Below are 17941 nucleotides of genomic sequence, written 5' to 3'. Positions count from 1 at the left end.
TCGTACTATTATATCATAACATGTTCGAACCCTTAAATGCATGTTGCAATGCAAAAATAAACATCATAACTTAAACTGTTTTTTTCCAATTGTCCTTTTTCCACAAACTTTTTGACGCCCCTTGTATAGATAACAAAACACATTCACAACTAACTATGGGTGGGTCTTAGAGTTCTTAATAAACCTGTCATAGCTGTCTTTGCACTAAGATAAGAACTCATGGAAACATGAGGAAAACATCCAAAGAAAGAGCACTGGCCGCCAGCTAATGCTAACCATCGTGAAAAACCTAAGAATGACCCATGTCTTAAGAGTACCACAGTGCTGTGCAAGAGCACGGTCATACTCTTGACAGCAAAAATGATGCATTGAGGCCAACTGCAGCTTAAATCAATTTCACCTTGGTGTCAGAGGGGGAAATCCCTGTGTAATCCCCTCTGGCTGGTTCACACTGACACCAATCCAGCAGTGCAGATCGGTTTCACCGCTGGCTATGTCGAAGTTTGGCATTTTTCATGCTCTTAATGCGTCTAGTTCCATAGGGACTTTGCAAATATTCAACACCTAATGCTGCCTCTAACAGATGTCAAATTACCAGCATCCAAAGTGTAGATCTGACAAAAGGCAGCTCAGGCAACTGACCGTGTTGTGAAACTTGAGGTGAAGTGCATTATCCCCTCATAATGAATCATGCTTTGTTGAATGGATAATGTAGACTGATGTATCTCACAGCCAGTCTTGCATCTTATCCCAAAATGATATACTGTTTATATTTGACATCATCTGTGCTCAAGATGTGCTTAATATAATTAGTAGGGAATGTATTTGACACCCTGCACACATATGGAGATTCATGAAAAACAAAAGGGATACTGTATCTCTGACCTTTACAGGTGGCCTTACACACTGACCTCAGAGAGCAAGCATTCAGAACAAAGAAAAGCAGGCTGTGGTCATTCTCATGTAGAGGCCTTAAAGCGTCTTCATGATTTTCACACCACAGCAAATATTCCAGTTCCCAGCACACACACCAAGCTCCAGTGCTTTGGATAAAAGTCCAGAGATGGGGGACGAGAACAGAGACGCCCAGACTTCCGGCGTAGCAGTGATTTCACCCATTAGGTTAGCTATGCCAAGCATATCAATGAGAGGAATCCAGTTTCTGTATCCTGCCGTCCTCAGAGACAGGAATCATGTGGCGGATCCCAGCACGCTGAATGATAAAGAGTCAAATATGAAAGTAGATTTACTGCCAGATGTTGGCAAGGCGTGCTTTATTTCACTTGTAAAACAAAAAGGAAAGCAGTGAGCATGAAAGCATGTAGAATTCCAGGACATTTTTTCTGGGGAGTTGTCTTATGAGTGAAATGGCAGCAGGAGTGGATACCAAGGTGTCTGTACAAAAGTTTGTGGAGTGCACAGATACTCAGTTAGACTTCAGCACGTGTTCAGCTTATGTCAGATGTTCAACTTCTGTTTCACAAACAGGAAGGTTCACAGGAAATGCTTTTGTTTTTGTTGTTGTTTTGTTTAGATTTGTTTTGTTAAGTGTGTTAACCAAGTGTACAGTGGTGGGAAGTAACTACATTTACTCAAGCACTGTCTGTACAATAGGTACATTTCTGAGGTTCTTGAGTAAGGAACTTTAGAAAGAGGCTGTACCACAGTTATCTGATAACTTGGTACTTTGCAGATTCAGATTAATAATATAAGATATAACTGGTTACGTTCAAAATGCTACCTTCACACAGACACTGTGCTTCTCCCAGAGAACCTCAGCTTGGACTGGTGTACAGGACTGTGAGTATAATGACCACTGAGGACTTGTGTTTTGGAGCACTTAAACTCTCCTTATCTAGAGAGCTGGTGAGTAATGAGACATGGCTAAACTACATTTACCTACATTGTAGATATCTACAGCAACACCTTTAAATCTTGTTGCATCAAGTATAAGTGCACTTTAGTTTCAGTTTTCTTTTAGCTTTGCTCTGGTCTTCTCCAACTCCCAAGGGAAATATCATTCTCTGCAGCAGCTCATCTCTAACTTGGTCTGTCTGCCATGTGGTGCTGGTTAGGCTGCACAGAGTGGATTTATCTGTTTTATGGCAAAATGTTCCCAGACAACATATTTGCTTTCTGCCAAAATAGTGTAGAGACTACAGCATCACTAAACTTTTTTATTCCCCCACACTGGGGACAGTAATGGCTGGAAGTGTTATATTTTCAGGTTGTCCATCTGTCTGTCCCATTCCCATAAACACAATATCTCAATGTTGTCAAATTCTGTACAAACCTTCACTTGGACTCAAGTATGAACTGAGAAGAATTTGATGGTGAAGGTGACAGGTCCCTGTGACCTCACAAACAACAATAATTCACACACTAATTAACTTTAACTGGACAGATCAAATTAGACTATGAATATTAAATGTGTTTCAAAGTGTGCACATATGTGCATGTGTGTGTTCCTGTTTTGTGGACCACAGCAGTTCAGTGGGACACGAGCAGTTTGTTTTGGATTCTCGTGCAGTTTCCGACTCACATTCCTCCGCTACATCTATCACTAGCTCTTGTTTGGCTCATTGTCAGAGATCATGACTCTCTCTACTCTCCCTACAGAACTGACCTTACAGTGAGAAAAAAAATCAACACTCTGAATTTGAACTGTAGGACTGCACTATGCAAAAGGTTATTTTCTCAGATTGCTATGTGCAAAAGCATAGCTTCCTCTCTGAAAAGCACCACATGGAAATACGGTTTTTATGTGAAATTTATTTCTGGGGTCAGAGCACATCAGGAGTTTTATTACACTATTGAAATACTGTTCATACTGGCAAGAAAGAGTGAAAATCCCTGCCTGTTATGCTCCTCCTAGGAGAAATGTCTTCTCTACTGATAAAAACTTCAATCCGTCCTCAGTGAGTACAGGTAACCCCAAGAGGCCCCAACAATCTCACATTCCCACAGCTTCTATCGTCACTCCTCCTCCCAAGTGCTTAGAGCTCTCTGGCCAAGTAACAAATCCAAAACTCACTCCAGCCTTCATGTAAGATGCTGATTATGAAACGTAACATTTACTGCCAGTCTAACTGGAGGATTTATGCCCATAAAACTTTTTTTGTGTGATGTTTACAACACATACTTAACACATTGCACAATGAGAAGAGGTGATGGTCACTAAATGTATTTGAATTAGTGCTGGAGTTTATCTAAAGCCAGGTCACAGATTAAAGAAAAAAAAAACTACATAGTGTTTTTGTAAGGTGCTGGGCCACCACACACCAGCAGAGCAGCTTCAGTGCTCCCTGACTTTGATTCTCCAACTCCCTGAACTCTACTGGATGGATGAACACAGTTCTTCTAAAAGATAGTCCCTCATTTAGTGTTCTGATGATGGTGGTGGAGAGCTCCGTCTGACACGTCAGTCCAGTCCGTCAGTTACATCATTTTCACACTCATCAAACCATTTGTGAACTGGTGGAAACACAGCCTATAATGAGGGGATCATAAATAGACGTTGCTTTAAGGGGTCGCGGGTCAAAAAGGTTGGTGATTTACATCCTGGGAATGGTGTTCAGTAGAGTCACTTCTAGTGTACAGTAACTGGTGGAATTACAAACTGTGTAAAGAAGAAGCTGTAGTCTGTAGTAGTGGAAGGTGTTTTTTGTCTATTTAATAATATTGTACAACACTAGTCTTGTGTAATTTACAGTATCAGACTGAATCTGAAAAAAATCATGATGATCGTGTTCTACAAAATGTTACAACCTACTTTTTCCCTGTTCACAGCAGCTGATGGGAACATCACCATCATCTTCATGCTGAAACACAACATTTAAATCCATTTCACATTACCTCAGCATCCATATACTTTATTGTGGATGATCTCCTAGCAAAGCTTTATACTTTAACACTCACATATTTGTTTATTTAAAGAATTACATCCATCTTGATGTGACCTCCACCTGTCACAGCCTTGGCTGTGACCCTCAAAGCTCCTTGTGTATCCTGTCTGTGTTTTGTTTTTCCCTGGTCTCTTCCTCCTGTGTCTCCTCCCCAGTGTGTGGGTGTGTGCGTGTATGTGTGTCTATGTCCTTGTTGCAGAGGTGGGGCACGGCTGGTGGAGGATCAGAACACCTGTAGCTAATCTACTCATCACAGCTCCCTCTACATAAGTCCGGCTCTCCCTCCACTCTGGTATCAGAGTTTCTGCTCAGCTAAATGGTAACAAGGTTCTACTGTAAATCTCTTGTGAGTCTCTAGTGTTTTTGGATGCTTGATAAACTCTGCCTCTCTTGTGTAAATCACCCAGCCTCTGCCTCAGTCTGTTCCTCATTTGTTCAACAAGTTTGGTGAAGAGAAGTGGCCTTCATCTCACCCTCTCCTTCACCTAACATTGCCTGACTTAAGTGTCATTAAAGACTAGTGAATCTGCCTAGTGTTGTGTGTGCATGCTCTCTGTTTCTGTTCTGGGGTCTTGGTTAGTGAAAACATGACACCACCACCTCTTTTCTTGTTTTTTTTCCTTTTTTTTTTAATCTAAAAAAAGGTATTTTAGTTTAGTTCAGTTCCACACCACAAGACAGTTTTGGTTTACAGGCAACATTCAACAATTAAAGACCAGGAAATCAGTGAATCACACATACAGTATGTCAGCCTCTAGGCATTCCACAGTCTTGCTACTGATGTGTAGTAATCTTGTCTACTGGGAAGCAAGAAAACAGACACATAACACTACTACTACTCTAATAAAGCTCTACTTGTAAACATGTCAACAGATAATATCCTTCTTACAGTTACATCAGAGAGCAACGTTATCATTCCATTGGAGTTGTTTTTATTGACCTTGTGAATTTAGTCCTAAGTTAGTCCTTCGTCCTTTCCATGTATCCATTTGATTTACTGTTCAAATAAAAATGTAAAAAAAAAAAAAAAAAAAAACGGTACGCCGTTTTAACCAAACAAGAAAGGTGATCTAATGTCTGGGAAATGATAATGGCATTTTACAGTTTGGAGAATTCAATATATTAAAGTCCCTCTTTGTCATTACAAACATTTTACAGTGCCACATTACCCAAAACCTGCAGGAGCTGAGAGGGTGAAGCAATGTATGCTTCACCTCACTGAGGCCACACAAACTCACAAGAGGTGTAATGAAACACCTCATCAACATTCTAGAGATCCAAGAGGGATGGGTGGGAGTCTTGACCCAGTGAAACTCCATTACCCCCAGCCAACAGAGGACAACTTGTCCAACATGCTGAGTCTGAGAAAACCACAATGATATCATGGTTCAGACCAGGAACACCCCCCCACACCCCCTCAAATATGTTGAGAGGAACATTAGACTTTAGACAAGAGCGGCAGTATGGTGAAATATTTCCACATTCACAGTCATCAGCTCACACTGGGACTCTTTTCACAGGGGGGAGAGAGTTGGTCAAAAGGGCCATATCACAAATGAGATCATTTAGGATTCACTTGGATTTTACTGACATACTCTGTTCCACAAATGCAGCCATGGAAGAATACTGATCATACAAACTGCTGAAAGGATGACAGCAACGTGTGTCTGGTCCAATATAAGTCACATTTGAAATAGCAACAACAACAACAGCAAAAAAAAAGAAAAGAAAAGAAAAGAAAAACAGTCAAAGTTGCCTCACTGGAAATGTCTCCAGGGTTGCAAATGGAGTTCTGAAATGTCATTGCATCACAGATATGTTTTGGAAAGCATTTTGTTGCCAAGCATCTTTGTGTCAGTGGGAAGTTTGATGACATTTCCAAAGTCTGGACAAATACTGGGGGAGAAGTGACATTTCTGATCTTCCAGTGACCTTTGACTGTCCACCAATAATTCATACACACTACAGATATTTGTTTGGCAATCCAGTGAAGTTCCACACTCCCTGAAGATAGTGATATTTTTATTTATGGATGATAAAAGATAAATGAGACACAGCTATGCAGCTACTGTAAAGTCAACCCAGAAATCCATCATTATTATTATTATTATTATTAGAGATGTAGTTTTTCACAAGTTGTTTGCTTACAAAAAGGGATTGGCTGGAACATTTGTTACAGGTAATGAAGAGGAACTGACACAGAGGGAGGGAGCACACACACGAAAAATACACCAGTAGGAGGAACACATTGAGACACAGGTGCAGCTCATCAGGGTGGGGTAAAAAAATCACAGGCATGGGAAACTCACAAGGGCAGGAAGTGGGATCTGAAACAAGAGGGAGATGTAAGACACCCAAATAAAACAAGAAACACTGCAACCAATGAGGGGAAAACAAAAACATGACCTAATGAGCAGCACTGCGCATGACAGCCTGGTGATGTAACTGCCTTTCACTTTTTGGTTTTAGCCACACTAACTTCAAGGCTCCAGCAATGTTAGCAGTCAGTCACCGTCAGTCAGATGGTCCAACTATTCTATTTAAGGTTTAGTGCAGATATTCATGTCTCATAAATTGTATAAACATTAGAGCTACTGTTTCACTTTGTCCAAACTGTTTATGACCAAATACCTGTAAAACTAATGACATCCTCATTACTTCTGCTGTGGGCTGCTTCTTGTTTAGCGCCAATTAGCAACTCTTAGCATGATAACATGTTCATCTAAGATGGGTAATATGATTAAAAAACTAAACATGGATGTGGTAAAGCAGGGAAACACATATGCCTTCTGTTAGAGAGTTAGATTAAGGGATTCATACCTTCATACCACTGACACACCTGCAGGTTAATGATAAGGCTATTGTCAGCAGCTGGTTAGCTTAGTTTAGCACAAAGTGAAAAAGCACATTTCCCAAAATGACAGTTTCCTTAACAATGACACTGTGTGCATCTCAGCATGTGCTCAACAAGCAACAGTGTGCCTGAGTCTTGTTGTCTAATCATTGTCTGACTTAACTATCTTACCTCTCCCTGCCAAATTAGTTCACTGAGACAGTAAGGAGAAAGACTGTAATGAATTAGACGTGTACTGAGGGAGAAATGACTTTTTCAAGTATACAGTTCCCACATGAGAAGCCTTTAATTACAGCTGTACATCTACTCTGATAAGATTCTCTGATTAGCTCTCACAATGCCTCATAATCATGATATCAAACCATGTGTTACCAGGTATCCTCCTGAGATGGAGTTCTGTTTTTAACTTCAGTGGATCCTTATGGCCATGTGAGCTAACCAGCTCACTCTGTGTCTGACAAAGGGTGGATGTGCAGCATATCACACGGTTACTGCCAGGAACTTTTATTCCTGAATACAAATGGAAATGAAGGGGCTTCACGTCTCACTGTGGAAACAGTGGAAAGAGATTTTCCTTTTCCCTCATCCACCCCACCACAGTCAGGGTATAAACAGTTGACTTCGCTTCATCTGACAGTGTGTTACCATGGGGAAGTTTGCTCTGCTCTCTACTTTTTCTTCTGTCATTACATTGCACTTTCATTATACACATTTCTACTTCAGAGTAAATCAAACTGACTGCTGACAGTCCCAGAGAAAGTTAAACTAATCACATTTAGATCTGTTTCCTCATATATTCTCTCTGGTATCTTCTATCTAAAGCTTTATGATTGGCTGGTTTGACTTTACACATCTCACATATCCTATCTAAACAGTCAAAGTGGGGCGCTCCCATAGCCGAATGGTTAGGGTGCACTTTGCTTGGGCCTCAGTGAACTGAGCAGCGAGTCCCCAGTTTGACTCCTGATCTGGCTAGACCTTTGCTGTGTGTCACTCCCCTCTCTCCATTTCCTGTCTCTCTCTATCTAATAAAGGCTAACCACTCCCAAAAATAATAAATAAATAAAGTCAAAGTGTTCAGTATAGGCCTAGTGGTATCTTAACTATTGGATGGATGGCCATAAAGTGTTTGTGAAGACGTTCATGGTCCCCAGAAGTTCACAGTTGTGAATGAATGAGAGAGAGAGGAGCTTTGACAGGGTAAGATAATATTGACGAGTTATTCATAGATGGGGGAATTTACTAAGTGTATAAAAAGAAGGTTGATGTGGGGGATTGAATGGGTTTGAGAGACTGGAGAGGTGAGGGATGGAGGGATGGAGGGAGAGAGGGAGGGAGGAATGAGAGAAAACTATTTGGTAATACTGTTTATTACTGTAGGAACCTAAGTGTCCCACAGGCATAATTCCAGGGTTTTCTAACAATAAGAGATAAAACTGTGGTTATAGAAATAAGCAGGAGACTGATGGTTTGGAAATCAGTTTGTGATGCCTTCTCATCCCTCCTGTTACTGAGCTGTCTTACTCACAGCTGTTGTTCCAGTTGAGCTGCTCCACATCCAACTGCCTGAACTGGTTTATAGCAGGTACAAAATACTGCAGAGCTTTCTGCTTGTGGCAGCAGTGGTGAAAGGTCATGTGAAACATTGTCCCTAAAGGCCTGTGGAAAGCACACACACACATGCTTTCTATTATAATTTTGTAGATGTGGCTGATTTTCTAATGTGCTAAATATAAACATGAACATTACTGAATCACTTCCAAAACTGCCTGCCCTTTTTAAATGTAAAATAAGATTCAGGTCTCAACACCACCACGAGGCTGCAGGGTTCAATACACGCTACAGAGCAAAAATAGATATACTGAGTTTTCTTACCAGCCATGGAGCTGAACTAGAATAAGTTAGAATAATCTGTTATGAGTAAAAGTCTATTACTATGCTGAATTGTTTAACAAAATGTATCAAATTTTTGTGATTTTGTGAACTGAAAAATATTTCTGGCTACAAAGTTAACCATCCAAAGTTCACCAGCCAAAGTAGAGTGAAACAGTAGAAGTATGAACATGCTGAGCACATTTCATGGGTCTGCGCCTCTTTTAGCCATATTAGCAGCATGGCTCTTGAATGACATGTCTGTATGTTGTTCAGTCCACCACTTTGGACCAGTCTGAAATATCTCAACAATTATTGTTGCTGTTGATGTTAGCTTTTAGCTCAAAGCAGTGTTGTATCTAACAGTAATGGACATAACAAACAGACATCATCACCCTTATGACCCTCATGTCTTTAGCAGGTCAAAAAACTGAAATTAAAATGGAATAACAGAAAGCAGCTCCAGCTCAATTAATTGTCCCTGGATTAAAAATGAAATTTATGGATGGTGGTGATTATACTCAGCTCCTGTGTTCACCTGGATACCATCACATAGCCAGCTCCACGCTGCTATTGGAAGTGGTGTGTAAGTGAAAACAGGCATCAGCCCCTGAAAACCATGATCTCCTCTGCTGGATTCAGTCCAGAGTGAAGGTGAAAGAGAGGGCAGAGACAGTGCAGACTATGAATTCCTTCAGTACCTGTCTTCCTTTTAAGTTAAATCAGTATGACGTGGTGATAAAAGCATCACAGAGGAATCCCAAATCCACTGAGTAATGTTAAGCTGACTCAACCATGACCTTTTGTTTTAGTCGCTCACCGTTTTATTAATACCCAAGCGGATTCGTGGCACATGGATCTATACAGACCCCAGGCTTTGTCACACACATGCCTTCATAACAGCTGGAGGAGCACAGCAGTACCTGGAGCTTTGGTTTTTATAAATAGGGTGGTGGTTATAAGTATCATGAGTAATCAGACAATCACACTGAATGAAAAAACAAGTGCCCCAACATTTGCAATATCGGATATTTATTTGTAAACCAGTCATCTTTTGGATAGACAGGTTAAACTAGGTTATACTGATGTGGTATCTAAAAACAATGATTAAATATCCTACACTGTAGTTCAGTGTTGGGCTGTCTGGCCTTCTCTGTGGGCCTGCACACTGTCACAGTCACTGAATTACATTTTTATAAATGTTCTGCTGGAGATGATGTGTGTGGAGCAGCTGTGGCTGCAGTGTTTGGAGACCTATTTAATTTCGTTAATTGGGTATATTGCATTGCTTTAGTAATGGCACTTATTCTGGCTACATGACATGCCTATCTGTGATGCAAAATTCTGTTATACTATGTTTCTGTAAATTGTTGACAGTTTATGTTGCTAGTTTCTACATCATAATGATGGTATTAAGAGGTGGGTTAATTCAGGTAGGACACCAGTGAAGGCCCAGGTGTGAAATGCCCGACCCACCACTGCTGTAGTTACCAGTGTGCTCTCCCTCTGTGTGGTGCACCTCATGTATTTTTGGAACAAACCAGGCTTTAAATCAGTGATCAGTTCTGACACATCAAAACTTATATCACAGTTTTGGGACCACAGTTAATTCTTTCCAGTCATGATGGAAAAACTATTAATAAATTTACTGACTAATAATCAAACAAGAGAAAACACAATCCAACTTGGCATAAAGTCAATCTGGGGCCTTTTAAGATGCATACCACAAAATCACAATGTTCTTGGTTTGATTCCCAGCTTGTTTTGCTCGCCCCTGTCTGTCCCCATGTTTCCTAGCTATCTCTACATAATGACTGTCAAATAAAGGAAACACTTTATTTAAAAAAAAAAAAAAACATCTTAACTTAAAGTTAAATTGAATTCTCCTATCCTTTGTGTGAGGGCATAAAAACTGTAATAATACTGCAGCAACATTTGCTCAGACGTGATGATATATAAAATTACAGCAATTTTTAAAATAAAAAATACAACATAATACTCTATAAAGTGATTACATGTTAACACTTTTTTTTCCAAGCCATAACCACCAGAAAGCACTATGATGTTCAACTCCTCTTGTGCAAAATTAATGTTGATTATGTTATTTCTTTATAGTTTATACTATATTTCAGTCTTGTAATGCATTCTGATTCTTTACAAAATTATAATTATAAAGCAAAATTGCATGTGTAATGGATAAATGTACTAATTTTAATTACTAATTCAATAAAAGCTATAATTCAACATACTTAATTCTGTGAGTTGTAGTTTGTAGTGAATAATCAATTAAGTGCTGCATGATGTCTTCTGTGGCTTTGGAGGAGTTTTGTCATACGTGAGATGATGATGTTCATCGTAATGATATAATCAGGGTAAACTCAGTTGGGTATGGCTGGACTAAATTTGAAAGACATGGGCATTTATGAGGTACAGATGGTCTACTGAACGGACACTGTCAGACTGCATTATGGGAAATGTTAGATTCAGATTTTTTCAGACAAAACAAATCTGATCCCAGTCCTGTGATAACTCTTCTTCTCTGATGTTCATAAGTGGTAAGAACACATGAAGAAAAATTAAATGAGAATCTGTCCGGGCTCCATTTTGCATTTTGAGTAATTGCATCCTTCTCCTCATTTCCCATGAAACCTTGCGTTTGAGGTTTGTTTACTGCATTTGGTTTGGAATATGTTCTCTCACTTTAACAGCCTGGACCACAGCTCTGTTGGCAGAGGACTGACATTTTCATTTTCAATGTGTTAATGTCCTGCTGCCATGTTCCAACAGCACTGCTCCCACCAAATGACCTAAGGAAAGAGAGGAAAAACACCACCAGGCCAAATAAAGCACTTACCATCAGCTGTTTTTAGCCCATTGTTGAGCTGGAACTGTGGATCCTCAACATGGTAACCAGTGAGCTGGTTGAATCCCTTGAAAGCCTTGTTAAACTATAACCCATAATGCCATGGCTTGTCACTATGACAGAGGACAACTGTGTTGTGTTGGATACATCTTATCTACCATAAACAAACCCAGAGAGTGAGCTCACGGTCCCTTAGCAACAGCTGAATTGGTCTGCAGTCACAGCCCCGCTGGTAAAATTAAGATTTGGGTGTGGATCCACATTCACAGGAAAATTACACAAAGGGATTTCATCCAACTCTGCACCATATGATTCCTCAGGGAGAGCAGCTGAAAGATCTGAATGTGTGAATGAGAGCAGGTAAGAGCATTCACAGACCTTTTATCATTGTGGGAGAGTTACTGAAAGGCAGCGTAATGAACTGTAACCCTAACCCTAACCACACACATGCTTTCTGTTAAAATGCTGTTGATAACCCTGCTTGTCCGAGTCACTGAAACTATATGGCCAAATCAGTTCCAGAGGGGCATACCTTCTGTTTTTCTTTAAAATGTGTCGGGCTGTTAAAATGGACTTGTAAAAAGTGTTAGGGGTGTGAACTGAGCGGTGCTGTCCCAGGACAGAGAGAAATGTCTAATCTCTGCACTGGCTTTGGACAATGAGCTCTAAACAAGGTCCATGGTTAAATTACTGCACTTTGTGTGTTTTCGACGTGATTATATTACATGACATTACCACCACGCACTGAATGACTTTTGTTAAAAATGCCACTTAGACATTTAGATTGAGATGGAAACTGTAAAAAAACTACCACAGAATTCACAAGCAAAACCAGCTTTCCCAGCAGGCACAGAGACAACACACAGCATGCTACATATTGTAAATGTATCCTCAGCCATAAAGCCTCATTATCTCTGACCTCCTCATTATGCCCTCAGAATTCTGTGCTTCATTTACTTTAACACTTTCAACACTGTCAGTTTTTCCTTCTTTTTTCTTTTCCATTAAGAATAGCATTTCCTCAGCCATATATTCTGTGGGCTGTATTTACCACTGTGTAGTCCTGAGTGCTGCCCAAAGGGTATGAGCATTAAAACCGTTGACAGGTGAAGTGAATAATATTGATCTTCTCATTACAATAGAATGTTCTGCTGAGTTCTGGTTTTCATCTAGATAATTTGACATGTACCACCCACCTAAACATTGCTGTAGACCAAACACCCCCAAATGACAATGGTACTCCCTAATAGCAGAGTCAGAGCTGTTTTGGCAGCATGAGGGGGACCTACATGATATTAGGGAGGTCTGACAGATGCTGGATAAGATTAGAATCTGGGGAGTTTGTGGGCCAGGTGAACACCTTGGGCTCTTTGTCGTGTTCTTAGGGCCATTTGTGCGCAGTTTTTGCGATGAGGTTAGAGCACTGTACTGCTGGGGGAGGCCCCTGCCATTGGAGAGTGATTTTTTCACGGGGGGTGTGTGCTTGGTCTGTAACATTATTTAGTTGGTGGTACGTGTCAAAGTAACACTGAGATAAATGCTAGAACCCAAGGTTTCTCAGGAGAATATTGTATTGTAATGAAATAATTAGTGCTAGTCTTCACCTGTCAGTGGTCATAATGTTATGGCTGATCAGTGTATGTTACTGACTTCATCTCAATCAACCCAACAGATATTTTGGAGTTATGTGTTTATCTGCACTCCTCACCATCATCACTAATTCACCAAATGAGGAGAATCTTTCATCCATGCCTTCAACAGCCTTCCTGAGACACTCTAGGGCGTTTCCTTTAATCTGCATGTAAAAGCTCTGCAGATTGCAGATTTATCTTCCTGTATGCAGAGTGAGGAACAGTCAGTCCAGGCCATGTGGTTGACACATTACGTGAACATACTGAATCCAATGTAGATCCTGGTTTCACTTAGTGGATTTTTTTTTATCTTTAGGAATGTTTCAGCTCCATAACTATAAATTCAACACAGATTCTGCCAAGATACTTTGAAGTATTTTTCTTTATGTTATACATTAATTCCATATTTCAAAACCCAATATCCATTTATATAATGTCATTATCTGAAGCTCTAAAGTCCTTACCAGGGCTTATTACAATTATTAACTTATTGCCCTTCAACGCAACAGCACAAAAGAACTCATTAAATGTATGTATGTGAGTCATGCAGTATTTCTGGCTGGCTGTCCACTGACTGTGGACCATTTGATTTTGCAGTTAAACATGTTGGAAGTGTGATGAATGACAGGAGGAAACATCAGGCAGGGTGTGGGGCAGATGAAAGCATGTATGTCCACAGCAAGCAGAGGAGGAACATTCAGTCCAAACCCGTTCAGGAGAGTACAGCCTTCACTCTGCTTCCACCAAGACCGAGGTCCTGTGTAGACCCACAGCTGTCCTCCAGAGGCTCTGAGCCTCTGGGCCTGCAAGGTGACTGCATGCTCTCTGTCACTGTTCCCCTCAAAACACAGACGAGTCCCTGCATCTCTTCATGTCATGTTGGTATTTTGTAATTTCGTGATATGTGTTATGTCATTTTATTCAGTGTTGTGTCATGTAAATTGTGTAGAGTTGTGTCATTCCTGAATATGGTGGTAAATATACACTGATCAGCCATAACATTATGACCACTGGTGGATGAGGTGAATAATATCGTCTCGTTGTTGGTTTATATTTAGGTGGGTGGTACATGACAAAGTAACATCCGAAAGAATGTCAGGACCAAAGGTTCCTCATCAGAACATTGTGTTATAACGAGATGATTGACATTATTCACCTCTTCCATCGGGACAAATTATATGATAAAATGTATAATTCTTATTGTTGCTGTCACAGTGCAGGGGCTTTGTTGTCCCCTCCAGCAGAGGCCTGGCAGTGGCAGGGTGACACCATGGGTGACACCACAGAGCAGAGTGGGAGCAGATGGGAGCAGGCTGATACTGCTGAGCAGTCTCAAGGGAAGGCTGCCTAGCAGAGCAGAGGCAGCAGCAAGGTCCACAACTGAAAAACCTGTGATGGACCCACAAGGTGGAGCTCCCAATGTGAGCCACCACAGAGACCGAGTCAATCAAACAGCAGGTGAACGTAGCACCACACAAATGTAGTTTGATACTCACAATTGCATGAATGCTGTGGTCCATTTGTTCAAAGTTAAAAGGTGTGGTTGTGTTATCAAGTTCTGAGAAATTGAACAAGCAATGCCCCTTTACCGTGAATACTTTACATGCTTGCTCATCAACATAGAAACTGAACAGCCAAGCAAACCAAATAGTAATTTTAGTATCACTGCTTTAATAGATAACTGAAGATTTACCCAACAATACTAGTATAGACATGCATTGTTTTCTCATATAAATATTTTGTCAGATGAAGCCAGCTGTGTTGTCGAGGTATATTGAGAATTTTAAAGGGTCAGTATGCTTGAAACAAACTGGGTTGCACGATGTGACAGACCATGTTAGTCTTTTTATACGACTCCCCAATGACCACAAGCCTGCCATCATATCCTCCCTCTGCCTCTCTCACCTCCATGCACTGACCAATCTGTCAGATTGTCTACAGTATTTTGGAGAGTAATGTGTCAGTGTGCTGCTATCTATGCTCTGATTTTGCACAGCAGGTGCACAGGAGTCCACTGCTGTCAGAATGTGAAGCATTTAGACATCATGTGAAACTGTGGATAACAAGTGAACATGAATCCATGCTTACTTAAAGAATCTGGTCAAAATATTAGAATCCATGTTTGTTAAGTAATTCTAATGCTCATCATCATCTCCATTGTCTAACTGGTACTAAAGCACACTCTTAGTTTTCACAATGGGAACCAAAGCTGCTGTTACTCACACTGCTAACACACACACACACACACACACACACACAAACACACACACACACACACACACACACACAGCTTCCATCTGCCTGCAAATCCTCATAATCATGTCCAGACAACATGCATGAATTCCTCCTTTAGCCTCAGGCAGGAACAGCTGTGCTTATTTGTGGTGACTCAGACAAATAATCTAATTTCATTGCCAATTGACATGAAAGTTTATCTGTTTTGCATTCCTGTATTATTTGGGCTGAGGACAGTGCATGTTTTTGCTGCAGTTTGGGTAACTGCCTTTTGGACATCATTTAGTAACAAGCAGACACAGTGGTTCAGATCTATCCATCTATCAGCCAGTCCCACATTGTACTGTTTGGATTGTTGGCAGACTGTAAATGACATCTGCAGTGTGGATGTGACTGAATTCAAAGCTGCATGTTGACTATGACTCTTGTCCTCCCCAGAAACTCCCATAACCCCCTGCAACAATAAGAGTGAGGCTCGTCCTGGACAGCCCGGCGCCACTACAGTTTCTGAGCTCCATCTGTATCTGCCTTCATCACTGTGTGAGGATGAGGAGCAGGACTCAGAGGAAACAGAGGAGATGACGTACGAGTTCTCAGTGGTGGTGTTTGGGGCGTACACTCTGTTGCGAGTCATAGGAGAGCAGACATCTGCATCACTTTCATGAACTGTTGGGATAAAGGCTTTCACGTCACATCTGTGGTTTTCACCCTCATTTCCAGAAACTGGAGCAGAGCTCCAAAACAGGTCTCAGAGGTGACGTCAGCTGGAGGGTGGGGAGACAAAAAATATTTTCCCAAGCAATTAGAACAACTGCAGTGCATGTAAAGGCATACCCACTGTGTTTAACTGGAATCGTTCCATGTAACATAAAAAAGGATAAAGTTACAGGATGCTGTGTCAGAGGGTATACCCAATACAACATGCAGTTTACTACCTTTCAGTTGAATAAATGTTTATATTCATACAGAGAAATTAGCTCAGACAAAGACATTTGTGTAATCACACCAAAGCAGGGATTGGACAAGGACTTTATCCTGACTGTCAGCAAACAGGACTTAGTCTTAAACTCTAGCAGAGGCCATAAGAGGCTACAAAGCTCATTACATGACAGTGTTACAGTGGCAGAAGAAAAGAACAATTTCCTGACAATTTTGTATTTTTTAAATGTGTGATTTGCTCCAGGAGTGGCAACAGAACAAATGCCTCTGGTTCATCTCCACGGGAGCATGAATGTGTTCAGTGAAAGTTTTAGCAATCTGCCAGTTAATATCATTAGATTGGCCTGCTCAAACTTTCCACATGTACACAACCTAAGGAGGGTCAAGGGCTGCCATGATCATGTGGAATCATCCTGGGACCTGTTCAATGGTTCTGTTCTGGTCAAGTTGGCAAGAACGATACCAGGATCATCAAACTGAAACAGCTAAATGGAATTATTTTGGAGTTATTTATTAGTTATTTTTCAAGCAAAAATGGCTAGCTTCTCACATGTTAAGATTTTCTACTTTTTCTACTTCCTAGAGACCAGAACTGTCTGACAGACTGATTTATAAGCAGATGCAGTGCTTTATTAGCAGTGATAAACAGTTGGAAGTTAGGTCCATGACAGACAATATTTAACCTCTCATAGAACAAAGAGCAGATGACTGGGGAAACATTTACAGCTGTCAGAAGTTGGGATGTGTTCAGGGACATGATGACTACATGCTGCTGCATGTTCTGTGTCTGTGCTCTTTGCAGGCCTTCAGCACCTGATATCAAACCAATCAACACAGGCTGTCCAGCAGACACCAACCAATCACAGCAGCTGGCACTCCACAGACTCTGAACACAGCTGAGATGTGAAGAATGGACGACAGCAGAGCGCAGCGCAGATAACAGACAGAGGATGTTTGCTCCTAAAGAGCCTCCACAGCTACAGGACAGAGCAGAGTGATGCCTGAGTGAGGCCCGAGCTGATAAGGCCTGCAGCTGTCCACAGGCGGAGGAGTGTCCGCACAAACAAGTGCAGTAAATGAAAATGGAATGTGATGCCTGCACACAACTGATACACCTGCACAACACAGGTCGGTTTTAAAGGAACAGGTGTGTTTGTTTCAAAATAAAACTGGGATTGAGGACACCTGCAGAGACAAGATGGGAAAATATTAGACCACAAATGCATTGTAAAGAAAAAAAGAATGTGACATTTTCAGAGCATGTAAATGTTGAAATATAAAGAGTGCTGCTCTATATGGAAAGTGCCCTGAGATAAGTTCTGCTGGGATTCAGCACTATATAAATAAAACTGACTTGACATGTGAAACGAAAGAAAAAGAACACAATATTTCAAATCCCACAAAAAAAAAAAAAAAAAAAAAAAAATATATATATATATATATATAGAGAGAGATGATTTTAAACACGAACGATTTCAGGTATCTGAGCATAAATAAGGTCAGAGGAAACATGATAACACTGAGGTCATGTCTTCAGTGTTTGGAGCAAAAAGTCCATCAAACAAAACAACCATACAGGCTGTCTGTCCCTACCGTCTGATCACTGATGGATATAAAGCTGATTCATTCAATAGGCCCTCAT

General features: G+C 40.8%; 1 protein-coding gene across 1 annotated transcript; it reads left to right on the top strand.

Moving 5' to 3' along the window:
• The first annotated feature begins 11669 nt into the window (after positions 1-11669).
• On the top strand, positions 11670-17725 carry LOC108878381 (uncharacterized). Its single transcript, XM_018669019.2, has 5 exons — positions 11670-11854; positions 13723-13935; positions 14341-14583; positions 15799-15943; positions 17102-17725. The coding sequence occupies exons 1-5, from the start codon at positions 11845-11847 to the stop codon at positions 17187-17189; spliced, it is 699 nt and encodes a 232-aa protein (XP_018524535.1). The 5' UTR covers positions 11670-11844; the 3' UTR covers positions 17190-17725.
• The last annotated feature ends 216 nt before the right edge of the window (positions 17726-17941 follow it).

This window comes from Lates calcarifer, linkage group LG13 (assembly GCF_001640805.2).
Source record: "Lates calcarifer isolate ASB-BC8 linkage group LG13, TLL_Latcal_v3, whole genome shotgun sequence".
NCBI classification, from domain to species: Eukaryota; Metazoa; Chordata; class Actinopteri; family Centropomidae; genus Lates; species Lates calcarifer.
The sequence above is the reverse complement of the archived record's forward strand: the minus strand, read 5'-3'. Positions and strand labels throughout refer to the sequence as shown.